The following is a 28,000-nucleotide window of genomic DNA, read 5'->3' as shown; positions in this document are numbered from 1 at the left end:
CACACTGCTTGTCAGCTAGCCTTCCCAGGATGGAACTGCAGGCTGGCAGCCATGCCTACCTGGTATTTTAGATGAGGTCTGGGGAATCCGAATTCTGGCCTTCAGACTTACAGGCCCTTTAGCTACTGAGCCATCTCTAAAGGCCCCTCAGTGTTTTAAAAAATGGAGTAGATAATTTTTGTGCGTGGGGGTGTGAGGTCCACGTGCATGTAATGAAAATAGTCTTGAGAGTGGAGATCTGGAAGGGTAGAACATGATGCTGACCGTGGCCCCGGCGGCCATGAACGATGCACCTATCCATGTACACTGCAGAGGGACCCACACAGGGTCAGCATCCAAAGGTCATCATTCAGTCACACTTCTTCAAAAAAACAATGTGGGGTAGGCACACTCCATGTGGGGGTCAGAGGACAAATTAGACAAGTTGGCTTTCTCCTAACATGTAGGTCCTGGGGATTGAACACAGGTCATCAGGCTTCTGGCAAACACCTTTACCCACTGAGCCATCCTGCCAGCCCAATTTCTAACATTTTTTGTAGTAAAGTGCTGATATTATCAAACCCATGGCCTTTCACACACTTCCCAAGCACTGAGTGCCACCTCAGCCAGCCCTGGATGTAGTTCAGTTGGTTGGGATTTTGAGGTGGTCTCATGAGGCTCAGGCTGGCTTCAATCTCACCATGAAGCTAAGTAGGATCCTGAATTCTTTTTTTTTGTTTTGAGGCAGGGTTTCTCCATGTAGACCCGGTTGTTCTGGAACTTGTTCTGTAGACCCAGCTGGCCTTGAACTCATGGAGATCCACCTGCCTCTGCCTCCCAAGTTGGGATTAAAGGCACACTACCACTGCCCATCCTGAATTCTTTTTTGTTTTTTTGTTTTGTTTGGTTTTTCGAGACAGGGTTTTTCTGTGTAGTTTTGGTGACTGCCCTGGATCTCACTCTGCAGACCAGGCTGGCCTGGAACTCACAGAGATCCGCCTGGCTCTGGTGTGGGCCACCACACCCGGCTGTCCCAGCCTGGAGGCAGTCCTCAGAAGTGTAGATACAAACCATTAAAGCAGCAGAAGTGGGTAACAAGTATGCAGACACCATTTATTTGGTCCATAAGTACAGTATATTTGTTGTTTGCGTTTACAAAACATCAAATATAAATAACCTGAAACTGTAACAAATACACAAAAACTGGCTTCTTACAGAGACATACCAGGCAGTACAAACTGAAAGTTTGAGTAAATTAACATTGTTTTACATTAATATACACAGTGCCAGGTAACATTTAAAAAACAAGTTTCAATGCATAGCACTTGACACTTCTGTGAGTCTTTCAGGTAAGAGTATGAAAATGGTTAGATCTAGGCTAAAAATAACTCTTCTCTAGCCAAAAATAAAGGCGTAATATTTATAACCAGGTCTCAGCGTTCCTACCCCACAGTATCTTCCACTAGGAAATGACAGCTAAGGCTATTTACAGGGAAGCAACATGCACGCATCCTCTCAGCTCCTCACTGGTCCCCCCGGCTTTGTTCACAGGGTCTCGAACACTACTCCTACATCAACACAGCCCCGCAGTCTCTAAGTCTTAGCAATGGATGCTTTCACAGGAGCGGAACCAAAGCCACCGCAGCCCGTGCTTTCCCTCTGCAACCAAGGACAAAACCTTCGGCTCCACCAGGTCAAGGGCCAGGAGTCTGCTCAGTCTAACGCTATGATGTCATCAAGATCTTCCGTGGGCTCCAGGCGGGACCTCTTGGCACCGGCACCCCCAGTCTCTTCCAGTTTCCGCTTGCGGGCCCTCTCGTCCTCACTGCCGTCGGCGGTGCTATTGGAAGGGCCTTCTTCGTCTGAATCAACTATGAGCACATCGTCTTGCTCTAGTGCTTATTTCGGAAAACAATGCAAAGAGCGGTGAAGTGTGGGAGACAGCAGCGGCTCTCCAAGGCCTCCTCATTCTGACCGGAAGCCACCCTCACTGGCCACCCCCAGGGACTGTGTCTCCAGTGTTCTGTGTAACAAGCATGTCTACTTTTAGAAGGTGCTACTGGGGAACCAACCCTGGGCCAATTCCCATTTTTTCCAAGCAAAACAAACAATTGTGACTAACACATAATTCAAATGCATCATCATGCCTCCTGAGTCTCCACTGAGAAAGGGAGTGGGCACCCTAACAGAAAAAAGAGCAGCAACAGCAACAAGCACTTACAACCGCCAGGGACTGCTCTGAGCACTGTGCACAAACTCATCTAATCATCCCTATAAAGAAGACAACATTATTATCCCACTTCCAGAAAGGAAACCGAGGGACAAGATGGACTCTAGGCCACAAAACGTGGTCAGGCTTCAAACTCCAAGACCCCCACACTTGTGCTCTTTAGTCCTACCCCCCTCCCCCGTCAAAAAAACCCCAAATCTTCCCTATATCGCCTTCAAAACCCGCCACAGCAGAGGGTCAGCATTACAATACTTCAGTTGTGGGGAGGGAGATCGGGCCAGCCAAGAGGGCCATGTTCCACAGCCTCATCCTCAGAGGATGCTACAGCTCAGAGCAGACATTCTAAGTGACACCGAAAGACACGGGGTCAAATGGATGGAAACAGAGGTAAAAACTGTTAACCTTCAGTTTCCTGCACAAAAAAAATGGAGAGGATGTCAGAGGAGGTAACAGTCCAACCAGAGAGCAGCGAAGGGTTGGACCCCTGAGATCGCTCTCCAGTGGGCTCTGCTTAGGAGCTCCGCCTACCTGAAGTCACACCCACCCTCCAAGCACCTGCTCAAAGAGCCAGATGTGTGATTTGAGACTTCCAAATCAAACAGGCAGTTGGCAGCTTAGACAGACAGTGAGCCAGGAAGTAAGCCCACAGCCTGCCATGAGTGCGATTGGGGAGGGAGTCAGAAAACCGTTCCCACTCCCTCTACCCATATCCCCAGCCTTAAAGGTCTTCACAGTTCATAAAACTCAAGTTCATTACACAATCAACTCCAAATCAGCTCAGCGTTAGTGTCTCAAGTCTTCTGGCTTGGAGGTGACTCACCTGTGGAGGTGGAAGGCTGGGCACCGTCGTCACTGCCGTTGGTGATGCTTTTGGCAGCATCTCCAGCTTGTTTGGGCCCTACTTTTTCTGGGGCATCACCAACAACCTCAAATTCAACATCCTTTCCTAGATCTTCACTGTAAGAGAAAGCCAGTCTGTGAGCCAGAGACCAGGGATGCAAGCTTACAAGGTAAAGGACTGGAGCCTCCCTCACAGCCCAGAGTGCACTGCGCCTCAGAAGGTTCTCATTCTCACAATACTCTCATGAAAAAGATCACAGAGCAGAGCTTTTCTGATTCAAAGGGTAAAGGCTGGTTTTTCTTTGTGTCGCTAACGCTGCTAACAAGCAGTTCTGCAGCCCAGCAACTCTGAGCCATGCTTTTTCCAGCTGCGACACCCAAGAGCCTTCACTCCATTTATGATCTGACCTCTGTTCTGGGGTCATGTGGTTCCTGGACTTCCCCACCTTTACAGGCAACTCCTCACTTTCATACATGGGAGGGAGGTCATGTGTCAGGGTGAACAGAGGGCGCACATCTTTAAAAGCAGTTCTGTCCCGAGACTTAAACACAAGGTAAGTAAGCCAGGCACAAACCTTCACCCTGGCCCTGCTCCTCCTTTAGACACTTGAACAGTCCTGTCCTTTCCTGTGGTTTTCTGTCACAAGTAAACACACGCCTGCCTGCCACTGCCACCTAGCTGGTGTCCCAAGGAGACCAGAGACAGCACACCTCTGCCATCTAGCTGAGTCCTCCATTATGTAACTGCAGATTTTACAACAGTGCCGACAGCACACTTTATAACAACCTTTTATGTCAGTCTGCACGACTTACAGGCATGTTTACAATATACTCCAACGGGGCTGGAGAGACGGCTCAGCAGTTAGGAGCACGCACTGGCTGCTCTTCCAGAACCCGGGTTCTTCTCCTAGCACCCCGATGGCAGCTCACAGCCACCTGTAACCTCAGTTCCAGGGGATCCAATGCCGTGTTTGGACACTGCATACGCACGCGCACACACAGACAAAACATTCCCACATACATAAAATTAAAAACTAAACTAAACTTCAGCTAGCTGAAGCCAGGCTCCTCTGACTCCCACATGCACTGTCATGGTGCGTGTGACTATGTATACATATACCCACTCACACTCTCATGTACATACAACACACAAAATCAATGTAATCTTAAAAATGTAAAAAAGAAAAACATCAAGATCTTATTACAGTTGAATTATGGAAATAAATTTACCTTACAAATTTACCTCAAAAGTTTATTACGAATTTATACCTAAGATTTAAACCTTTGAATTTATTTAGTGAGAGTGGGCTCTCTCCTTTCACCCCCTGAGTCCTGGGAACCGAACTCGGGCCTGCAAGTGCAGCCTCGCTCGCCTGAGCGCCTTGCAGGCCCCCACCTGTCAAAAGCCTGCCCATCAGCCATCCTCTAAGCCTTTAGTTTTTCATCCTGAAACAGTTAGTTGTTATCCCTGTGTTTGTGAACCCCAGCAGGTAGAGCCCCGTGACCTCAGCGACCAAGTCAAGCAGACCCTGTGCAGCTCGCTCTACTGAGAGCTCCTCTCTCCTCGCGCGCCCTTGTGTTTTTACCCCAGCACCACAGTTCCTACCTATGAAGAATGTTGATCAGTAAAGTGTAGTCCTGAAGGAAGTCGTCTGCTTGAAGCCGGCTGCCATTTCTAATGCCAAAATCAGACAACTTCTTGGGGTTATTAGCTAGATGTGAACAGAATGGGGGTGCCTTAATTAGGTCTTCACAGTGCAGGCAGGCAGGTTAACTCTTAAAAAGCACACTCCATTATGGCATCACTGTGTCCCCCCCCAAATGGCATTCTCAAATCCTGACCCACAGTACCCAAGAAAGTGACTGCATTTGACGATACAGCTTTGTACAAGTGATAACAAGTTAAAAACAGTCTTTCACATGCCTGTAACCCTAGCCCTTGGGAGGTGGAGGCAGGGGAGCTAGCCTGGGCTACACAAGACTCTTATTCAGACAAATAAAACTGTCCCTATAGAAGTCTGGCCCCCAGAGATCAGGGATGCACATCTCTTAAGAAAGCCCATGTGAAGACACAACAAGGAGAAGAGGCCTGGGGCAAAGTTTCTGACGGTTCAGTGCTCCAGGCTGCGGGACTTATAGTCACCGCAAACTAACTGTGCTGGTAGGCACTTAGGAATTCAGCCCGGAACATTAAGCTACAAAACAACCTCCCATTCAGAGCAAACTGATTTAAACCAGACCCCCCAAACGGCAAACCAACAGACAACCTCTACACATGGCATAATATCTCAAATGATTTCTCAACAAGCAAAACTACTACCAACATGAATCCTGATTTTTTTTTTTTTCTTCTTTAAATATAGGGTCTTGCTCTGTAGACCAGGCTGGCCTCAAACTCAGAGATCCTTCCGCCTCTGCCTCCTGAGTGCCTGATTAAGGTGTGTGCTCCATGCCTCAGATATACCCCGTAGCTAAGACGGGCCTTAACTTCTGATCCTCCTGCTTCCTCTCCCCTTTAAGGACAGGGACTGGTTCATCTGACTGCATTCTCGCTCCTGACAGGAAATCTCAACAAAGTTTATAACAAAGCTAGAAAGCAGTTCAGTGGTGGAGGGCTGACCTAGCTAGCAGGTGCAATGCTCTGTTGGATTTTGAACCTGGGGTAGGGGTGGGAAAGTTCCATCTACCAAGAACTTGCCATTCATTTTGGTTTTTTTCGAGACAGGGCTTCTCTGTGTAACAGGACAGCCCTAGCTGTCCTGGAACTCAGAGATCCACCTGCCTCTGCCTCCTGAGTGCTGAAAGTAAAGGCATGCACCACCACTGCATGGCCTGACCTTGCCGCTCTGGAATAAAAAAGACTTTATACACTCCCCAGTATGGCTAGCAGCCTGAAGAGCACACTCACCACCAACCTAGCCCTAGGGCCCATGATACAGACAGCGCGTCCTTGGAAATGAACCACAGTATTACAATGTGTGAAAAGCCACCATCTGCGCGCGCGCGCGCGCGCACACACACACACACACACACACACACACACACACACACACACACACACACCCGAGTCCACCAACTCCGGAAAGCCTCCAGGTCTGGAGCTGTGGACGATAAGCAGCACCCTGGGAGAACTGAACGAGTGCCCCCTGCGACTGTGACAGCAAACACCACACTGACCCCTGCGACTGTGACAGCAAACACCACACTGACCCCTGCGACTGTGACAGCAAACACCACACTGACCCACAAGCAAGGGCCAGCCCAGCCCTCCTCAGGCAGCCGCCCGGCGAGGAGCAAGCCTGGTACCTTCTGTTTCTCCCTCCTCCGAAGAGATCAGGATTGTTCCTTTCCCATCTTCAATTTGGACATCCGGTGCCACCATAGCAAACTTCTCTTTCACTATCTAAAAGGGGAACAATTAAATATCAACTCATGCAGGTCATTAAAGACCATAAGAAACTCTATATATTGCTTTGCTATACAGGTTTACTTTTTCATTGGAGAGGGTTCAAGTTATTCTTCAAAACGTGAGTACTGTGTGTGTGTGTGTGTGTGTGTGATATCTATGTGAGTGTGCACACACAGGTGCCACAGCACACAGGTACAGGCCATACAAATGTTTGGAACTGGGTCCCTCCTTCCACCGAGGGACTCGTCAGGTCTGTCTGACCCACTGAGTGTCTCTCTGGCCTGTTGTCCTTTACTATTCTCTCTGCTTCTGACAGCAGGAAACCAAGGAGTTGCCCACATCTGCCCACAGATGCAGCCTGAGAACCTGGAGATGCTCTCCTCTCTGCTCCCTGCAGATTAGGCTTGGGCAGAGTATCTGACACATTTCCCTTCAGTCTCCATGTCAGCTCTGTCATGGAAGGTGTTAGGAAAATGCCTAATTGGACAACCTTTCTGTTCCAAACAACATCTCCCCTTAATTTCCAAGATGCAACGTAAGTGACAGTAGTGTTAAATCCTACCTGCTCCTAAAAATGGAAGCTCTCTACAAGTGAAGCTCCACACTCAGGAGTCCTTTCAGCTCCACAGCAAATACCAACTAACAACTACGTCATAGGAAAGAGCATCATACACACATCCTTCAGGATGAAGTTACTCCAGGGTTTTCGTTCGGAGAGAAACAGGGCACACCCAGCCTTAGCCAGGTATTATACATGCGATTTGTTCACCAACAACACCAGGACAACTGAAAGGAACTGCTGTTTGTGAGAAATACCGACTTCCCCACTGTCCATCTGCTGCCCGGCTAGGATCCACACTCCAGCCAAGCACACCACCCTTTCTAGGAGGCATCCATCCTGGAAGCACAGACTCAAGAGGCCAGTGGGAACCTGGACTGCGAGGGCATCCAGGAGTAGCACTGCTCACTCTGCAGCCAAGGCTTTCCAGGGCAAGAATCCGATGTCAAGTTTGTCACGGCAACACCGGAAAGGCTGACCTCCATCCTCGGCTCGTTTAAAAGGAAAACAGAACCAGTCCTTGTACTTGCCTTATCCTGTAAGGTGAGGACAGTCACTTTGTGGACATTCAGCCGCACAGTCACCTCTGGCTTGCTGGCACAAACATAACAGTTGCTGTTCGGAGGATCCAGTGCACAGGGCACCAAGAGCTTTTTTCTTGGGTTTGGCTGTTTATTCAAAAAAATCTTCAGAGAAAAAACACAAGCAGGAATCAGAAACACTGCATTTCCACTTTATATATAGATGAATCTAGAACCTCCCCCCACTAGGTTTCTCTGTGTAGCCCTGACTGGCCTCGAACTCAGAGATCCGCCTGGAGATCTCTTGGGTGCTGGGACTGAAGACTTTTTTTCTTTCTTTTATTACTTTATGTAGATGGTTGTTCTCCCTCCATGGGCCTGTGCCCAACACTATACTATGCATTCAGTCCCCGCAGAAGCCAGAAGAGGACCTCGGATCCTGCGCCACTGAAGTGACAGTTTCAAGTATGCTATGGGTTCTGGGAATGGACCCTGGGTCCTCCAGAAGAGCAGCCAGTGCTCTTACTTCCATAAGCTTAATAGCATTGTTCTTAACTCAAGCTGAAACCCCAGGAAACATTCAGTTTTCTGTGAAACATTTATCATTTAAAGGAAAAAATTCTAAGCTAGGCAGTGGTGGCACACGCCTTTAATCCCAGCACTCAGGAGGCAAAGCCAGGTGGATCTCTGTGAGTTTGAGGCCAGACTGATCTACAGAGCGAGATCCAGGAAAGGCTCCAAAGCTACAGAGAGAAACCCTGTCTCAAAAAAAAAAAAAAAAAAAAAGAAAAGAAAAAGAAAAAATTCTTAGAAGTTAAAAACCCGGCATACCAAATTAAAGTAAATAAAAAGAAAACTGAATCAAGCTGGGTGTGGGGTGGGAGTGCACATGCTCTCGAGGGCCTGTTCAAGTCATCCTCAGCTACACTGTGAGCTCAAGGCCAGCCTCGGCAACATCAGACAGTCTCAAAATTCCAAAAGCATCTCTTAGTTCAATTCCCAGCACATTTAATGTATTTCTTATAAAATCACTCTAAAAAGAAGGTTAAATAACTGGGTGTAGTGGTACAATATGCCTTTAATCTCACAACTCAGGAGGCAGAGGCAGGTGGATCCCTGTGAGTTCAAGGCCAGCCTGGTCTACAGAGTGAGTTCCAGATCAGCGAGGGCATAGTGAGGAACCGTCTCAAAAGCCAAAACTAAACAACCGAAGGTACTCACGGTTCTACACTGGTCTATTTTTCCAGATAAAATCTTTAGTCCTTCCAACACGATCAACCCGGCAATCACTGCATTAGTAGTAGCGATAGCAGGAATGATGTTCCCCGCCATTGCTAGAGGACAGAAAGACAAACAAACATGTTTAGTTGTCAAAACAGAAAACTCTGCAGGGGTTTGTTGATGATACAACCAAAGTACAAACAACTTACACTTTATATCAAATCTGCTCTTCATATTCATGCTGAAAATGTGCATCCTGAGGTTTGCGGCAGAAGTGACAAAATCCATTGCTGGTGGGTCGTCCTGCCAGGAACACAAATCACAAGGCCAATCACAGCCATCTCACTGCGTTACCTTCCAATCAGCCACATCTGCACATCTGTAATGTCGCAGACACACAGCCAGAACAAGGGGTGTTTTGCTCCAGAGGCGGGACAGCTGTGGCCGGCCTCACAGGAAGTAGCATGGAGGCTGACTGTGTAGGGAAAGGGGCTCATCAGGTTCTCCAGTCCAGGAAGAGTCTGCCAAGAACACTAACAACCACCATGCGTGCTAGGAAAGCATTCCCGCTTAAACAAATGCACTGGTGAACTGGAAGGATGGCCCAGTGGTCAGTTAGAAGCACTTGCAGCCCTTACAAAGAACCAGAGTTCAGTTCTCAGCACCCATTTTCCAGGAGACTCAATCCTGTCTTACCCATGTGCAAGCACAACAATTATACACATCAAACAAAAAATGAAAGCATCTTTGAAAAACAAAACCAAATGCACAGAGGCTATGTGTACAGCCAAACACCTTTTTCATTGAAGGAAGCCCTTTCTGGGTCCATTAGTAGTGAGGTTGCTAGATACACAGAGAATCTAGGCAAGGACAACCTGTTTAGCCTTGCTGAATCTCTGCTAAGTCCTGGCAGCAAGGCCTTTCCCAGATGTGGCTGTGAACTCACAGGCTGTAAGTCTCTTTACTGTGTAAAGCTAGAGCAGAACAGATGTCCATGTCCAGGCTGGCCTGGAGAACTCAGATTTGCCTGCTGCCTATTCCTCCTGTGTGCTGGGATTAAAGGTATGCACTAACATGCCCAGCTTAGCGCCTTAGGGCCATTTTCCCACGAGTAATGAAGAGCCCAGAGGTGGCTTCTGCCATATACAGCACATGCTCTTGAGTGAAGCAAAGGCTGCAAGAGCTTGGCCTCAGCTCCTCACGTACCCAGTTCAAACCCAAAAGCAAAATGCTACTCCCCGGCCTGATGGTCTCTACCTTAACTTTTTTTTTTTTTTTGAGATACGGTCTCACTACATATCCCTGTCTATCCTGGAACCTACTATGTAGCTCAGCCTAGCCTCGAACTCACAGAGATCCATCTGCCTCGGCTTCCCAAACACTGGGACTAAAGGTATGGGCCATCATGTCGGGCCATCTCCTCCTATTTTGGTAAGTTCTTGAGTGAGAAGTAGCTGCCTCGCTCTGTGAATGCCTTTATTCTTTCTTTTTTTACTTTTTTCGAGACAGGATTTGCTGTCCCTCCCTCCCACCCCAATGTTGGAATTAAAGGTGTGTGCCACCATGCCCAGCTAGATGCCTTTATTCTTAAAGAAATGGCTTGTGGGGCTGGAGAGATGGCTCAGAGGTTAGAGCACTGGCTGCTCTTCCAGAGGACCTGAGTTCAATTCCCAGCACCCACATGGTGGCTTACAGTTGTCTGTAATGGGATCTGATGCCCTCTTTTGGTGTGCATGAAGACAGAGCACTCATCTACATAAAATACATGAATAACAAAACAAAACAACCAAACCACCCCATCTCTCAGGAACTGGCTGACACCATGAGGGGCAGTCATGAAGGCAGCAGTGTTCAGGTCCATGAGCGCCTTTTTGGCCCCAGGGAACAAACAGAATCTTTCCAAATGGCTAGAATAACAACAAAGAAAATATTTTAAAACCTACCATTTCTATCACACAAACCAAGAGACTAGTGTTTAGAAGAATTTCAAAAATCTAAATCCACCAGCTTTGTGTTAGATTATCTGATTCAACCGAAGTTTCAACGTTCGTGCATAGTTATCTGAGGATTCTAAAACTGGCCAATCATTTCTCCTCACTTTGAGACCCATAGCAATCTTTCCTTTCCTTCCCCTGCTGGGGATGAACCCCAGGGCCCCACGCATGTCAGGCAAGTGAGCATCCCAGCAAAGAGCCACAGACACATCTCAGGTCTCACAGTAAAGTGCTGGCACAATAGGAATAAACAAACTGTCACGTAATCGGTTTTACCAGCAATTCAAATGTCAGTTAAACAGTGAACTTCTACTACAATTTCAACTTTAAAAACAAATGCATCTTCCCTGGGAATGCAGCTCAAATGGAGAGCAGCCTTCTAGCAAACGAGAGGCCGAGTTCGATCTCCAACATTACATAACTGACGGGGAGGAAGCAAGGTCAGGAGATCAAGGTCACCCCCAGCAACAGAGGGAGACTGAGGCTAGCTTGCACTAGAGACCCTCTCTCAGACACAACAAGACCAGGCTTACTCTACAGGCTGGGACGACCTCAAACATGATGATTTACCTCAGCCTCCCAAGTGCTTGGACTATAGGTGTGGGCCAGGCCTGGCTTTGCTCTCCCAGGCTTCTGAAAGAAAACTCTATCCACTTCAACAGAAAGGCAATCTCAGAATTGAATATGACAGCACATGCTTTTCAACTGTTAAGGCTAGCCTGAGCCACACAGTGCTCAACTATCGTTGACAATTCAGTCTCTGGGGTGGGGGTGGGGAACGTATTTTTAAGGTCAAATCAGGCAGATGAGCTGTTGCCTCCCAAAGCAGAGGACTTTATATCTGTTTTTCGTTCTTTCTTTCTTTTTTTTTTAAAAGATTTATTTATTTATTATGTATACAACATGTATGCCTGCAGGCCAGAAGAGGGCACCAGATCTCATTACAGATGGTTGTGAGCCACCATGTGGTTGCTGGGAATTGAACTCAGGACCTCTGGAAGAGCAGTCAGTGCTCTTAACCTCTGAGCCATCTCTCCAGCCCCTATATCTGTTTTTCTAACTCAAACATCCCGCTGGGATAAATCATTTTCTAGTCAATAGAACACAAGCCATGAGCGCATTACTAGAAGCATAGAAAACTCATATTCTAATTTACAACTGGAGAGGAAAATATTCAAACAAGGCAAGCAACACCCCAAGTTGTTAGCCTTTCTTACAGCACAGGAACCACAAGTGAGATACGTAAGTGACTGACACATTTCAAAACAAACCTTATCCCATACGAGCTCAGCTCCATCTCCCTTTTCTGCTAAATGAACTCTCAGAGTCTCGATGCTTTTGGAAAACAGACTTGCATAGCTCTTCACATCGAGAACCTGCTGGTCTTTCAAACCCAACTGGGGCTCGTTTTGCTGATCGGATGCATCTGCTTCTCCTCCTAAAAAAGAGTAAGAATACTTGTTAAACACCTCATTCTACCTTGGTCTATTCAATAGATTCAACTGCTGGCCATTAAGATGTGACAACAAGAAACGAACTCTATTGGGTAGTTATCACTACCAGTGTGTGTGCAAGGAGACTGTTGAAGCAGGGGACTGCCTAAGACCATGTCAGGATCTCGTGCGATTTTTTGGAATATTCAAGAATATAATGGCAGGGCTGGAGAGAAGCTAGCAGTTAAGAGAACTGGCTGCTCTTCCAGACGACCCAACACTCTCTTCTGGCCTTGGTGGGAACCTACACCCATGTGCACATAACCATATAGTGGAAAAGTAAACATAAAAGAAAAAGGTAAAAATCATCTTTTGCCCGAGCTGTCAGTCATGCTTCCATCTGCCCAACATTACACAATGTCACTGCTGAGTGCTGCTACGTGTCACTCAGGGACCTCTAAGTTCAGTCTTGCTGTGAGCTGCAGCACAGTTCAGATAAAGAAAACACAGGATGCCAGTGAGAAAGAAGTCATTTGTACAACTGGTTTTTTTTTTTTTTTTAAAGATTTACTTATTTATGTATACAGCATGTATGCCTGCAGGCCAGAAGAGGGCACCACATCTCATTACAGATGGTTGTGAGCCACCATGTGGGTGCTGGGAATTGAACTCAGGACCTCTGGAGGAGCAGTCAGTGCTCTTAACCTTTGAGCTATCTCTCCAGCCCTGTACAACTGTTTTATTTCCTTGACTATAATTTTTTTTAAAGATTTATTTATTTATTATGTACACAGAAGAGGGTGCTAGATCTCATTACAGATGGTTGTGAGCCACCATGTGGGTGCTGGGAATTGAACTCAGGACCTCTAGAAGAGCAGTCAGTGCTCTTAACCTCTGAGCCATCTCTACAGCCCCCTAATTTTTAAAAATGTATTTCTAAGTTAAATCTTAAAGAAATAATCTCAGGAGTACAAAGGCAGATTTGTACATATACCCACAACACTTCAGGAATAATGAAATCACAATTTCCTAATCATTGACAGTTTAAAAGAGAGAGAGAGAGAGAGAGAGAGAGAGAGAGAGAGAGAGAGAGAGAGAGAGAGAACAGCCAGCTTATAAAAGCAGGACTGCAGCTCCTGCTCTGGGGTGTTTTGTCTAATGACTTTTCTCTTTATAATTAGCCCAACCACTCAAACACACACATGCTTTAGCTGACAGCATCCCATGGTATGTGAAGGACTAGCTGCATTCTCATTCTCTCATTCTCTCCCCTCCCCCCCCCCCCCACGGGTCAGGGTTTCTCTGTGTAGAACCCTGGCCGTCCAGGAACTCACTCTAGCCCAGGCTGGCCTCAAACTCACAGAGATCCACCTGCCTCTGCCTCCCGAGTGCTGGGATTAAAGGCGTGCGCCACCACCAGTGACTAGCTGCACTGTTTACCTTGACTCTGCACTTCCGCCCAGTCCAGTGGAACTGGAGGTTTCCTCTTGCGCCAGAGTTTGTCCATTGTCAGCAGATACCTAATATCATCTTTAAAAAGCTGAAATAAACAAACAAATCCCATGAGTCCTATAGAGCCCAAGTTCATTACAAACAGATCAAATTTTGCTGAGTTACTATAATGATACCATGAAAGCAGGTTTAAAGGCATGGCATATATAGGCAGAGTAACAATTTTCAACACCACCATAAAAGTTCAAATATTTGGAGAATGCAGGGCAATGTTACTCTCAGCTCTGCTGACCACCCAGGCCCTCCTACCTACCCCGCCAAATCACAAATCAGTCTGAAACACAGTGACATAAACTAAAGGACTCAGTCAAACACACCAGCACCCTGTCTCCAAAAACAAACAACAACAAAACACACCAGCTCTGCTTGAATTCAATCCAGTTTCTCAATACTGTTTTGAAATACTACGTGCTTAGAGGGTTTGTGTTCCACTTCTGCCCCTTTCATCTTGGGGTGGGGTTAGTAAACATCTTGAAGTTATAAAGAGTCAATAAGAGCTGCCCGGCGGGGGTGGCCCACATCTGCAATCCCAGCACTCAGGAGGCAGAGTCAGGCAAATCTACAGAGTAAGTTCCAGGACAGCCAGAGCCACACAGAGAAACCTGTCTCAAACCTCCATTCCCAACACCCATTGAAAAAACCAAAACAAAACCAAAAACTCCCTGATCCACAAAGTTGAGCTTTGGTATATCAGTAATCTGGTCTGGTCAGTTCCCTATTTGGGGCAAACTGATGTTTCTGTCTCCCTCAGAATAGTATCACGTAACAATTTGGAGCCCATGTAAAGGCAGAAGGACAAAACTCCACAAAGTTGTCCTCTGATCTCCATATGAGCACCATGGCATATGTGTACCCTTCTAAATACATTACATTAAAACAAACAAACAAACAAACAAACAGTAAACCTAACCTTGGTGAAAAGTTTAACTGGATCATATCCGGTTGACTTAGCCCATTCCTTAGTGGAAATACGCTTAATATCTCCATCTTCATTAGAAGCTCTGGCTCTGGCTTCAGCTTCTGTTGGCTCCCCTACAAAGCAAGCATCGTATTTCAATGTACAATTACATTCTCACCTGAGGCAGTCACTCAATGGGAGGCAGCTATATGTAACACATTCAGATAACAGGACAGTAACGTGAGTACCAGTGTGGTTTTGGTTTGTTTGTACCACCACTGCTCTGTGGCCTGAGTTTTTTTCTAATTTAAGTTTTATTTTATATGCACTTGTGGTTTGACCTACATGTATGTATGTACACCAAATGGCTAACTTGCGCCGATAGAAGACAGAAGATACAAGATCCTTTGGAACTGGAGTTCCAGAAGGTTGTGAACCAACACATGGGTGATAGGAATTGAACCCAGGTCCTCTGGAAGACTAGCCAGTACTCTGATCACAAGCCATCTCTCCAGCCCTGTGCCTTAGTTTCTAATGGGCACATGTGTAACAGCTCAGAGCATGGCCCTATAGATAGAATAGAGTACTGCTCCCAGCCCTAATGATTACATCTGTGAATGTCTTGTCTTGATTCCTTTTCTTTTTTTTCTGGAGTTTTCCAGACAGGGTTTCCCTGTGTAGCCCTCGAACTCACTCTGTAGACCAGGCTGGCCTCGAACTCAGATATCCACCCCTCTGCTTCCTGAGTGCAGGGATTAAAGGCTCAAGCCATCTTGATTTCCTTTCTTACTAGTAAAATGGAACTACTCCTTTGTTAAAAGGTTTAATAACATAATGAGGGGATGGGTGTGGTGGCATACACCTTAATCCTAGCACTCTGGGAGAGAGAAGCAGATGGATCTCTCTGCTTTCCAGGACAATGAGGGTCACACAGAAAGACCCTGTCTCAAAAACAAGCAAAAAAAACCTACCAGCAAACAACAAACCAACAACCCCCTAAAAGCTGGATGATAGGACTGGATGTACATGCAGGCAAAACACCCATACACGTGAAATAATACAAATATTTTTTTCAAAATGCAATGGCACATTAAGCACACAATCTCTAGCACATAATAGCAATCACTGCTGCTCCTTAAGGCACCACCATTAAATGAACAGAGCAAAGGCAACAGCCACTTACAAGAAGCTTCAGGATCGGCTCTGTCAGGAGACACTTCCTGATCGGCATCCTCCTCTCCAAACAGCTGGCTGCAATTTCAGAATAGTGAACGTTTAGGCAAAGGCTTTTGGAACAAATGTTATTATTTTTCCACAAATATGTAAAGTACAATAGTTCAAATGCTTAGCAGGGATATAGTAAACAATTGATGGTTCGCAGCCCATACATAATCCTAAGAGTACCCTGTTTCCTCAGGGACAAGGTTAGATGAGATGCTTGACAATATCTATCAGCCAGGTTTCAAACATTTCAATATTGATACGTGTCAGCAGAGACAGGCAAGCTTCCTTCTTGAAGAACATTTAACACTAGAAGACACTAACAGAGCACCCGCAGCTGGCTACTCCACAAGTATACATGGCCACACATGCCCAAGGTCACCACCTTAGGAGAATAACACACTTTTTACGTTTTTTTTTTTCCAGAGCTGAGGACCAAACCCAGGGCCTTGCGCTTGCCAGGAAAGCACTCTACCACTGAGCTAAATCCCCAACCCTGGCACTTTTTACTCTTATGGAAAAGAAAATAATACTAAGCTGTTAAGCTAAGATTCCTCACCAGCCAAGTTACCCTAAAACTGGTTTGCTCTCACAGGCAGAGGCACCCAACCCTTCCTCAGGGAGATGACTTAGCTACCTTGGTGGAAGCCTTTCATGTTCCCCCACAAAGAAGAAAACCCTAAAATCAAGAAAACCCCTTCTGGTCATACTGTCTAATCCCAACAATACTGTCAAAGTTTCACATCCCTCTAGACTGCCTGATTGGGTCTTCCATTGAGTGTGACATATCTACCCATGCTAGTCTGTCAAGTTAGTGTGTTAAAAGTGGGGTCTCCATCACTCGGGCAAACACTCCTGCCCACTGAGCTGCATGCTCCATATCTCACACCACCCTTTGTGGAGGTTTTGCTGTTGGTCACGACAGGGTCTTACTATGTAGTGGAACTCGCTATGTAGACCAGGTTGGCTTTGAATCCAGAGATCCACCTGCCTCTGTCTCGAGTGCTGGTTTAGGCGTGTACCACCGTGTCCGATTTTGACCACCCATACTTTCACTGGTTTTAGGAACACATTTTCGATCCCCAACTTCAGGCAGCTGCAAACCCTAAGTCTCCCTCCACAACAGGCGGCCCTGAGTCACTGGCTGTCTTCCGATGCCAGGCACACGACACTTTCTCACAGCAACTCCTTTCCCTTGTAATGCCTCTGATGGCTTTACAAATCCATTTACTTTCTTTTCACTGGCATTTTGCCTGTACGTATGTCTATGTAAGGGTGTCAGATCTTGGAGTTAGAGATAGTTGTTAACTGCCATGTGGGTGCTGAGAATTGAACCCCAGTCCTCTAGAAGAGCAGACAGTGTTCTTAACCACTGAGCCATGTCTCTAGCTCTCTTTCCATGTCTTAAAAAGTTGTTCCCAAGGCTGGAGAAGACATGGCTCTGTGGTTAAGAGCACTGACTGCTCTTCCAGAGGACCTTGCCTTACCTCCCACACCCACACGGGGAATCTGACCCACTCTTTTGAATGAGGACCCCAGGCATGCACATGGTGCCCATAACATACGTGAAGGTAAAACACTTCATATACTTAAAATAAATCCTAAACTAAGAAAATGGTTCCTAGACTTTTATTCCACCCAGATTTACATATATCACAAAGAAATTTTCCTCACAACGATACCAACTACACTCAAAGATTTTGCTTTAAAGATTTGTTTATTTTGCCGGGCGGTGGTGGCGCACGCTTTTAATCCCAGCACTCGAGAGGCAGAGTCAGGCGGATCTCTGTGAGTTCGAGGCCAGCCTGGTCTACAGAGCTAGTCCAGGACAGCCAGGGCTACACAGAGAAACCCTGTCATGAAAAACAAAACAAAACAAAAAAAAAAAACAAAAAAACATTTATTTTGGTTTTCTTTAAGACAGGGTCTCACTATGTAGTCCTGGCTGTCCTAGAACTCCCTATGGGTAGAGACCAGGCTGTCCTAAAGCTCAGAGATCTGCCTGCCTCTGCCTCTGCCTCTAGAGTGCTGGGATTAAAACACAAATGAGTCTTTTGCCTGAACGTGTGTCAGCGCACTGCATGTGTTCCTGTGAGGCTGGAAGAGGACACTGGACCCCCTGGTACTAGTTACAGACCTCTGCAACCCCAGCGTTTAGGAAGTGGGAAGATCAGGAGTGCATGGTCATCTCCAACTACGTGGCATGCATGTCCCAGGCCAGTCTGGGCTACAGGAGACCCTGTCTCAAGGGAAAAAAAAGGAAGGAGGGAGTGAGGAGAACACACACGCTCTTAGGGAAATGTGCAAGTAGTTATTTACTTAGCAAGAAGTGCAGGTACAATTACTCAGACACACTGTCCTCAAAGAAGACCTCCACTCCTTGGAGCTGGCTGCCCGGGGCTCCCTGCTACACTGTTCAGTGCATATCGGCAGGGGGAGCAAAGCTCAGACACCTCAGCTACGTTACCAAGGCCAGCACAGCAGTAACAGATGATGCTGACAGCATCTGCCCTTGGCATGTGGGACAAACAGCATCTTTTTCCTGTTGTCATCCTCTCAATACCCAGTCTCACAAGGAAAACCAGACAAACCCCAACAGCAGGTCACTATGCTGACCTGGTCCTGAAAATCACAAGAGTCACCCAACACATAGAAAATCTAAGAAATGAACAGCCAAGAGCTAGAGACATGACGACTCAGGAGGTGTCCAAGACAGGATCCCAGAGGTGAGAAAGGATATTATGTAAGAGCTACAAAACATCAAGAAAACTTTTTTTTTTTTTGGTTTTTCAAGACAGGGTTTCTCTGCTCTGTGTAGCCCTGGCTATTCTAGAACTCAATCTGTAGACCAGGCTGGCCTTGAACTCAAGAGATCTGCCTGCCTTTGCCTCCCAAGAGCTGGGATTAAAGATGTGTACCACCAATGCCTAGCAAGAAACTTTCTAGTTACTAATGTTATCAGCTTTGGTTCCTTAGTCTTCAAGTATATATCAAATTAATGTAAAATGTTAAAGGGGAAATTGGGCAGCACACACCTTTAATCCCAGCACTCAGGAGCCAGAAGCAGGAGGATCTCTGTGAGTGTGAGGCCAGCCTGGTCTACAGAGTGAGTTCCTGGACAGCCAGGGCTACACAGAGAAACCCTGTCTCTTAAAAAAAAAAAAAGTGTTAAAGGGGATCTGCGCCTGGGAACCCTACTACTGTGCCAGCACTGTGCTCCCTGTCAGCTCTTACCTACTCAGGCTCCCTGAGCTGGTAACCAAATTTGACAGTTTCTTAGTCCACCTCATTCTTCTCATTCCAGCGGTTTTGTCAACTCTGCTGGGGTACACCTCGTCAATGCTCAGCGTTTCTTCAGTAAGTAACCTGTAGCCTTCCTTCTAACTACCATATTCAGGCATCTAGCAAGTTCCAGGATGGTATTTTTCACTATCGTTAGAGTTGGTTGTGGATGGTTAAGGATCCTAACCAGGGCCTTGGGCATACCCGGCCCCACTACAAATTTTAACTCCACTGTGATTTCTTCTTTAGCCAATAGGGTATTTATAAGTATGTTTTCATATTTCCAAATATATATATTTGTACAAACTTAGTTGTATGCCTGTGTCCAATACCAGACTAAACATCCAAAACTTCATCTACAGCATGCAAAGAATGTTGTCAGAATTAACCCAGGAAACCACTCGAGTCTCTTCACCATATTTAACCATTACAAATATAACCTTTTAAGACCGTTTAAGTAAAAATGACCTCGTGTTCCATGATCAGCTCTGAAAACAAGCCAGGGATACATAACTCTCTTACTTGAACAAATACTTTGCCCAAACGATGCAGTGAATAGGTTCAGAAGGTGTGTTCCGAATCGTACAGCCAGGGAATGTTCTCTGCGTTGGCTTAGGATGACATTCGTAACACTCAGTTACACCCTATAATGGCAGGGCACAAGAAAGCAGTTATTCCACGGTGGCTATAAGGTAGTGCAATTGCAGAAACTGCATTCCCTCATTTACATTCCAACTGGGTTTTTGTTGTCAAGAAAAATTTAAAATATTGGTGACTGCAAAATCCTTACCGTACATAAGAATCCAGAATCATAATACAAAGGCTAAATCAAGTGACCACAGTCAAAGCTAAGGCGGAACCAGTACTCCCAATTCCCAAACAACGCAAATCCAGAAAGAAGAAAGTACCACAGTACACCACCAAGTCAGAGAATTTTTACTTTTGATTTCACCAAGCAACAAAAAACTACAGGGAGCCAGGTGATGCACCCCTCTAAGATCCCAGCACTCAGGCTGGGTAGGACAATATATCTCTGAGTTGAAGGCCAGCCAGGTCTACAGAGCAAGTTCCAGGACAGCAAGGGTTATGTAGAGAAACTCTGTCTCAAAAAGAAAAAAAAGGGGGTGGGGGGTGGGGACAAGGTATCCCCATTGTGGGACCATCACATGAATCTCCCTTTATCCTCAGCATGTCTCAACCTCAGCCTTCACTCGGGAGCATAAAAACAACGTAACAGTAAGTTAAAGAACCAAAACCCACAAAGGCTGCTTTTATAAATTAAATGCGCATTCAGGATCTCCTCCATCTTCCAACAAAGGTCTCGGATGAAGCCACTGACAAGCGTCACACTGTGGAGGAGAACTCCTGCCTTGGTGCAGCAGACTCAAGAAACCTCCACTACATTCTATACGCACTGGCACACCACCTCTACCACCTCTGGAGACGGGCACAGAATAAGCTTCCAAGATCAACAGCTAAAAGAAAGAGCCATGCTTTGTAACATAGATACCCAGTCCAAAACAATACCAGACAAACCAGGCCGCTTTAAGCATTTTTAAAAAGGAACTCTTCAAATGTAGATTTTAATGGCTACTTCCTGAAGGAGCTAAGAACAGATCTGAAGAACAAACTAATCCATCCCTGAACTTTATAAAGCTAGGTTAAAGATGCACACCACCTACTTCTGTTCTTTCGTTTTTACTAAAACGCTTAAAATACGTCACAAATCCACCGAAGCATCAGTTCTCTTCAGAGCTGTACACCGGATTCCTCTAGGTAAAAATGAACACCAGTGATCTCGAGTTAGGATTGGTTATTACCTCATTCTACAACTGAACTAGACTCCCAAGCCCACAAGCTAACCATCGACTTCTTACATGTATTTAGTGTGTGTGTGCATGCACAGGAGCACCACAGCACCTGTGTGGAAATCAGAGGACTCATGGGAGTGTTTTCTCCTTCTAACACGTGGGTCCAAGGGCTCAGACCCAAGCTGTCAGGCTTAGCAGCAAGCGCCCACTGAGCCATCTCACTGGCCCCAAGGTAACTTTGGATTGTTTTGAGACAAGATCTCACTATGTATCCCAGGCTGGGCTGTTGTAATTTCTGGAAGTCTGATTACTGCCTATCATCTGTAACATGACACAAAGTCCCACAACAACTAAGAATTTTTGTACAGTTTGTCATGTCAGTCAAAGGATTTTTGTTTGTTGGTTTTTCAAGACAGGGTTTCTCTGTGTAGCCCTGGCTGTCCTGGAACTTGCTCTGTAGACCAGCCTGCCCTTGAACTCACAGAGATCCACCTGCCTCTGCCTGCTGAGTGCTGGGATTAAGGCGTGCACCACCACACCTAGAAGGATTTTAATAGGTAAGTTAAATGAAACAACATGGCAAAGTCAAAGCTCTCTCCCTCTTGCCTTTAGTGCACCTCCAGCTTTATTTGAGGGTGGAGGTTTTCTGAACTGAATGAACCTACCCAGGGACCCACAAACCACCCTGTCTTTTTCCTTTTTTTTTTTTTTTTTTTTAAAGATTTATTTATTTATTATGTATACAGTGTTCTGTCTGCCTATGTGCCTGCAGGCCAGAAGAGGGCACCACATCTCATTACAGATGGTTGTGAGCCACCATGTGGGTGCTGGGAATTGAACTCAGGACCTCTGGAAGGGCAGCCAGTGTTCTTAACCTCTGAGCCATCTCTCCAGCCCCCCACCCTGTCTTATACAGCATGAAATCTCCATATGTTGGATGCTGGCCTGCTTATACTATATACATCCGAAGTTTCTGTCCTTCCTAGGTCTCAAGTAAATAGGTGGAAAATAAGAACCAAGTGTTTCTTCACCTTCTTGATAGTGGTCACTTGTCCAAGATAACCAGCAGTCCCACTTTCAATGAGAGGCACGTCAGCTGCCAGACACATTCTATTTACATGGTTTCGGGCAGCTGAAAGAAAAACACTAGTTAGTGAGTTTCTGATGACACCAACAAGTTCAAGATGACAATTGCGCAAACATTTCTTGCCTTCAATAAAGCACATGTTCACCATGACTATGGTGAGGATAACTCAACCATTTTTGTCTGCAACACTGGGCTACATCCTTGGCCAACGACATGCCATTACCGGACACTCAGCAAAACCAAAAACTAAGGAATTTACATTGTGAATTTAGTCTAGAAAAGGACTCTTAGAAATGATTCCCAAGTGCCAGAGCAGGTGCACCTGTCTGGTCTGACATGAAGCCCTGGTTTGACTCAAGGCACTTCTAAAACATCAAGGTAGGATTGGAGAGATGGCTTGGCAGTTAAGAGCACTGGTTGCTCCTCAGAGACCCCTGGGTTCAATTCCCAGCACCTACATGGTGGCTCACAACTGTCTGTAACTCCAGTCCCAGGGGCTCTAGCCTCTTCTTTTGGATCCCTTGAGCACCAGGTCAGCACATGTTACACAGACATACATGCAGAAAAAACACCAACTCACGTAAATAAATAAATTTAAAGAAAAAACACCAAAATCATTAGGACAGCAAAGTGTGAGCTGAGCAAACTATTCTATCCACTCCTCAACACGTCACCATTCTATCATCAAGTAATCCGTGGCAGTGGAGGAAGGGATGGACACTAACTAACTGGGAACCATTAAGGAAGTTTAGGGTTAGGAGACAAAAGATGGGGCATGTTATAAGAGTCATTAGGTTTCCAATGTTTTTCCCTGTTAGTAATTACTATACACACTTTGCAGCACTATTTTTCCCCCGAGACAGGGTCTCACTATGTAGTCCCTGGCTGATCTGCAGCTTGTTACGTAGGGCTGACTGGCCTCAAACTCACAGAGATCCACTTGCCTCTGCCTCCCCAGTGCTGGGATTGAAGAAGTGCCCACCATGCCTGGCTTTCCAGAAACAAATTCGTTATACCTACAAGGATCTTATCTAGGATCCTGTGGTACAGGTACAGCTGGAACAATTCTAGAGCCATAGCCTTTAACTAAAACAGCCTACACTAGGCCTGCTGTACGGCCTGCAATCCAGCCCCTGGGAGGCAAAAGCAGAATGGATCCCAAGAGTTCAGATCATCCCCAGCTCCTCAGCAAATCTGAAGACCCTGTCTCAAGACAGAGCAGGACAGCTGGCACCTCACTGCCTTACCCTAAGGCACTTTAAAAATTGCCTGGCGCTCTGGCCCATCTGGATTGTGATCATCCTGAGGGACGCCCAGGGATTCACATTTCCTAGATCTATGCACAAATCAAGACATACTGCAACAACCTGAAACAGAAGCAGTCATACTCTGCAGAATCTTTTTTTTTTTTTTTTTTTTTTTTTTTGGTTTTTCGAGACAGGGTTTCTCTGTGTAGCTTTGCGCCTTTCCTGGGACTCACTTGGTAGCCCAGGCTGGCCTCGAACTCACAGAGATCCACCTGGCTCTGCCTCCCGAGTGCTGGGATTAAAGGCGTGAGCCACCACCGCCCGGCTCTGCAGAATCTTCAATGCCCTTCTAACTATACCTTCTGGTAGAATAGCAAAGCGGGTGATAGCTGACTGTGCAGGAAAAAAATATAAAATCAGTCCTAGAGAAAACAGCCATCACACCAGAGACTGAGGCAGGAGGATTGTGACTGGTTTGAGGTCAGTCCGGGGAACATAGTGAGTTCCAGACTGGCTTGGCCAATGGACAGTCACACACCCATAAAGCCCCACCTATTCCCATTTCCTTTGGGTCTTTTAAGTTCTAACTCATACTTGGACACTAAATCTCTAACCAGCTCTGACACGGGGAAGAGGGGAAACGAGATGTGCAACGTATTAAAAACATCTTACCTCTGTTATCTAACGCGTTCATAACCAATATAAACTGTCGAAAAAACTCCACATTATATTCTGGGCTGGAAAGCAAAACAAAAAGTCACCAAAACTGGCCTCTTGTATGATTTTCTCAGTATCATAAATAGAGTCCCAAGAAGGACAAATAACTGTAAAAATAACTGTGGGTGGGAAGTATATGCCATAGACACAGGAAGGCTGACATTTTCCTAACACAAGCATATTTTAAAGGAACTATTCTCAAATTTCTCTCCTTTCTGACCAGCAACCTAAGGCACCAGAACAAACCCTTAAACTGGCAGAAAGCTGGCACAACCTCACCAGTGCCCTGCTCCCCACCCCGCCCCCTTCTCGGGGTAGCAAGTGCCTGGGAACATACAAGGAACACATTCCCAGGATCCGCTAGGCCTGCAGTTTCACCTCACGTGGTCACAATCGGGCAGGGTTCAGGCCCCTTGGGGCTCTGCTTTTAGCAGCACTGGGAAAGCAGCAAGGGGTAGGAGGCCATAGGCAGGTCTACAGAGCAAACACCCAGAGAACTAGAAATAGCCCAAGAAACAAGTGCCTTGAGAAAGTGTAAGGCTCTCTCTAATTCTAGTACTTCACATAGGAACTACTTTTACTACCAGCTGCGTGCGTGTGTGGTGGGCTTAGACTCATAGATCTCTGCTCTAACACCTCCTTAAAGACAGACTTATCTATCATTATTGAGGTAAGTGCAGTCAAACACCATCACTATACACAGCATCAGAAGATCCTCAGGCATGAAAGTACAGTCATTTCTAAGTTTCCGAGTAACTTTCTCACTGATATTAAAACATCTCTTATCTAAATAATCCAAATGCACACGAACTGGTAAAAGCAATGCCACTGATGTGGGCACAGACTTATCATGTTGTAAGTATTCTAGAAGTTATCTTACAAATGCAGAATGATCCAGGGCTCACATAAATAAAAACATCTCATACTTTAAAGGGTTAACTAAAAATTCACAGCAAACAGCTTTGAACAGAATGGTGTGCGTACTTCATGATGCTGTCATGGTGAGCCTCGATATTAGCTTGGGGGTGGAACTGGAGCACACTTTCTTTGGCGACCTGGAAAAACCAACAGTAAATTACTGTAACGTTTTTGTTGACACTGGAAATCTGACATACACATGGTTACTTCACTTACTTATAACATGGTAATCTTATTTATACATAAAAATGTGGTTAAGGTTTCATTAAGTATATACATACTCATAAAATTAGTTTTCCCTGCATGTGACCACTTCTATGTGAATGGCAGACTTCAGAGAAGACATTGTGGGCTGGGGCTCTCTAACTCAGAGGTAGAGCGCGTGTGTACCCCCAGCAGTACAAAAGGAAACTAAACTGCAATAAGCAGTGTTACTCCTTCACTTAAGGGCCTATTACTAGCCAGCCAGGTTAGCCTGACTACAAAGACAGCGGTGTAGAAAGACCACTATTGGAGGAAGAGTGAGCTTCGTCTAAAAAACTGACACAGGCAAATACCTGTGGGGAAGGCTGCAATCTAAGAAAATGGTAAGTCAGTGCAATGGTATGTATGGGAGGGACGGGGCTGGAAGAAAACAAACAAAATAAACAAAAACAAAACAAAAAAGAACAAGACCTTTGACCCCACCAACCCAGGAAGAATATTCAAAGGGGAGCATCTTTTCTAGCTACACAGAAGCTGGCCTCTGAGATGCAAAGGAGCAAACTTAAATATGAAGAGATACAAAAGACTCCTCAACTACAGGATTCAGGATTCATTTCCTTTCAGAACAAAAAGGGGAGAGTGTGGGCTACTCTTACTGCTTTCACTCTTCAGGATCTGAAGCTGAAGAGCTGGGCTTGTGTGGTGAAGGCTCAGGGGGTAAACACATGTACTGTCCCCATCACCCGCATTCAATCCCTGGGACCACCCAGCTGTCCTCTGACGGCCACTCCGAAGCAGCGGCGTGCACGCGTGCCCCGCACAAAATAAGTAAACAAAATGTTAACCACGGGGAGAGAGGGAGAGAGTGCTTCATCTGCTTTCTCCCTCTACAGGGAAAGTTTGTTGACTCAAAGCTTCATCGTCAAAGGGATCTAAATACAACATGGGAAAGTTACCTGAGCCTTGGATCTTCCAACATGTTTCTTTTGAAATAGGAACTGTCTGTTGAGGTTGCTGACATCAATAGTATCCAGATCAATCTACAAATGCAGAAACCCAGATAAATCACAATGTTTGAGAAACATCACTATCTTCGGCATTCATAACCCAGAACTTACTAGCTAGCAGAGAAAGTGCTTCTCCGGACAGTCACACCCGAATTGCTAAAGTTACATTTAAAGTATATGGGAAGAACAGTATCAATGTCAAAGGTAACCCCAAGAAAGCATCAAGGATGGCTAATTTTCTTGTTTAATCCTATTTCAGGGAATTTTTTAGGGAATTCCTTAAGAAGCATAAAAGCTTTGGTTTATTTAAAAAACAAAATTTTCCAAGAGGCAAGGTGGTGCACTCAGATATATCTGTGAGCTGGAGATCAGCCTGGTCTCTATAATGAGGTCCAGATCAACTACGGTTACATATTGAGGCCCTGACTCAAAAGATAGATAAATAAAATAAAATAAAATAAAGGCAAAAGAGACAGAAGGCATTAAAATGGCTGTCCTGCCAGCTACCAGGACTTGGGTTCGATCCCCCAGAACCTACATTAAAACAAGCTGAGCACAGTGGCAAGCTTTGCAATCCCAAAGCCAGGAAGGTGGAGATGGGAGATTCTGGGACTCACTAGCCAGTCATAGTCTAGTAAATTTGGAGAGTTCCAGGGCAAAGAGAGACCCTGTTTCAAAAAAAAAAAAAAAGACAGTGCCCCAGGAACACACCCTAAGTGTCGTCTGGGCTCCACACCCCATCTGTCTGGTTATTTCAGATGTAGTGTAATTTACTGTGCCCCACTGTTTTCATTAAGTGATGTGGTAATCAGATCTGGAAATGTTTGCTGCTTTAACTTCATATACAGATTCACTCAGGATTACTTGAGGGCTAGTGAAGGAAATATCCTACATACGGTTTAAAAACAAAACAAAACCAAAAATTCATGTTTAAAATCTAACCTAGGAGCTGGAGAGATGGCTCAATAGTTAAGAGAGCTGGTTGATCTTGCATAGGACCTGGGGCTCAATTCTCAGCACCTACATTGGTAACACCAGTTCCATGGGATCCAACGCCCCCTTCTGGCCTAAGGGCACCAGGCACAGACACATGTGCAGGCAAAAGGAAAGATTTTTAAATAAAAATAAATTTTAATCTAATTGCTATCTGAAAGAAAAAAAATAAATAGCAGCTACTGTCATTTGCATTCTAGTTCAATAAACTTACATAAACAACAAACAAAATGTTCTCATCATGAAACATCCTAACAGTTGGGGTAGTGTGTGAACAATTACAAAACATATAAGCACTGAAATATCCATTTGTACTTCAAAGTTCATTAGAAAAGTTAAACCAGCCGGGCGGTGGTGGCATACGCCTTTAATCCGCTACAAAAACTACCTTTTAACATAGCATCCAGAGTTACCAGCATACTGGATTTTCTGCGGACTGGAACTGGGTGTGAAACCTAACCAATGAAAACTGCATAGACTCCAGTTGTGCCTCGGCTTACACCCTGACACCTGTAAGTTCATTCCATGTTTCCGCTAAACCGTAAGGCATTTCCAACTCACATCCAAGTTCCAGATAGTATCTCCAACACGTTAACAAATTACAGCGGCTTCCTGTCATTGCACACTAATGCAAAACTGAGAATACAGACAACCAAAAACTTTTTTTTTTAATTTCTTAAGGAAAGGTCTTGCTACGTAGCCCAAGCGGACCTCAAACTCCCGATTGCAGGGATTACAGGTGGTCACCCAATCGCGCAAACCCAAGGGAATATCTTTAACGTCATAAACGACAGCGTCCCATCTGCACTGTGTCCAGCCCAGAGGCACGAGAGCCCCAAAGGAGTTCATCTAGCCACCAGCGGCGTCCCCCCAGGGTAAGTTACTCAACCTCATAGCGTCTTACTTCCCTCATCTGT

At 45.7% G+C, this 28,000-nt stretch overlaps 1 protein-coding gene and 1 long non-coding RNA gene across 2 annotated transcripts in view; one reads left to right on the top strand and one right to left on the bottom strand.

Moving 5' to 3' along the window:
- Positions 1-1,071: 1,071 nt before the first annotated feature.
- Positions 1,072-28,000, bottom strand: part of Uba2 (ubiquitin like modifier activating enzyme 2) — a 27,532-nt gene continuing 603 nt past the window's right edge. The window contains exons 2-17 of the mRNA XM_059275072.1: positions 26,040-26,123; positions 24,946-25,016; positions 23,917-23,981; positions 21,942-22,042; positions 19,622-19,743; positions 15,780-15,847; positions 14,609-14,730; positions 13,627-13,726; positions 12,025-12,191; positions 8,969-9,062; positions 8,760-8,872; positions 7,548-7,703; positions 6,356-6,452; positions 4,656-4,761; positions 3,030-3,166; positions 1,072-1,877 (exon numbers count right to left, since the gene is read on the bottom strand). Coding sequence (XP_059131055.1) covers positions 1,693-1,877; positions 3,030-3,166; positions 4,656-4,761; positions 6,356-6,452; positions 7,548-7,703; positions 8,760-8,872; positions 8,969-9,062; positions 12,025-12,191; positions 13,627-13,726; positions 14,609-14,730; positions 15,780-15,847; positions 19,622-19,743; positions 21,942-22,042; positions 23,917-23,981; positions 24,946-25,016; positions 26,040-26,123 — 1,788 coding nt within the window. The 3' untranslated portion in view covers positions 1,072-1,692. The remainder of the gene's footprint in view (positions 1,878-3,029; positions 3,167-4,655; positions 4,762-6,355; positions 6,453-7,547; positions 7,704-8,759; positions 8,873-8,968; positions 9,063-12,024; positions 12,192-13,626; positions 13,727-14,608; positions 14,731-15,779; positions 15,848-19,621; positions 19,744-21,941; positions 22,043-23,916; positions 23,982-24,945; positions 25,017-26,039; positions 26,124-28,000) is intronic.
- The window catches only part of LOC131920679 (uncharacterized), a 22,290-nt gene continuing 22,165 nt past the window's right edge, over positions 27,876-28,000 (top strand). The window contains exon 1 of the long non-coding RNA XR_009381750.1: positions 27,876-27,958. This is a non-coding gene — a long non-coding RNA (uncharacterized LOC131920679). The remainder of the gene's footprint in view (positions 27,959-28,000) is intronic.

This window comes from Peromyscus eremicus, chromosome 1, assembly GCF_949786415.1.
Source record: "Peromyscus eremicus chromosome 1, PerEre_H2_v1, whole genome shotgun sequence".
Taxonomy (NCBI): Eukaryota; Metazoa; Chordata; class Mammalia; order Rodentia; family Cricetidae; genus Peromyscus; species Peromyscus eremicus.
Note: the sequence above shows the minus strand (reverse complement) of the source record. Positions and strands in the feature narration are given on the sequence as shown.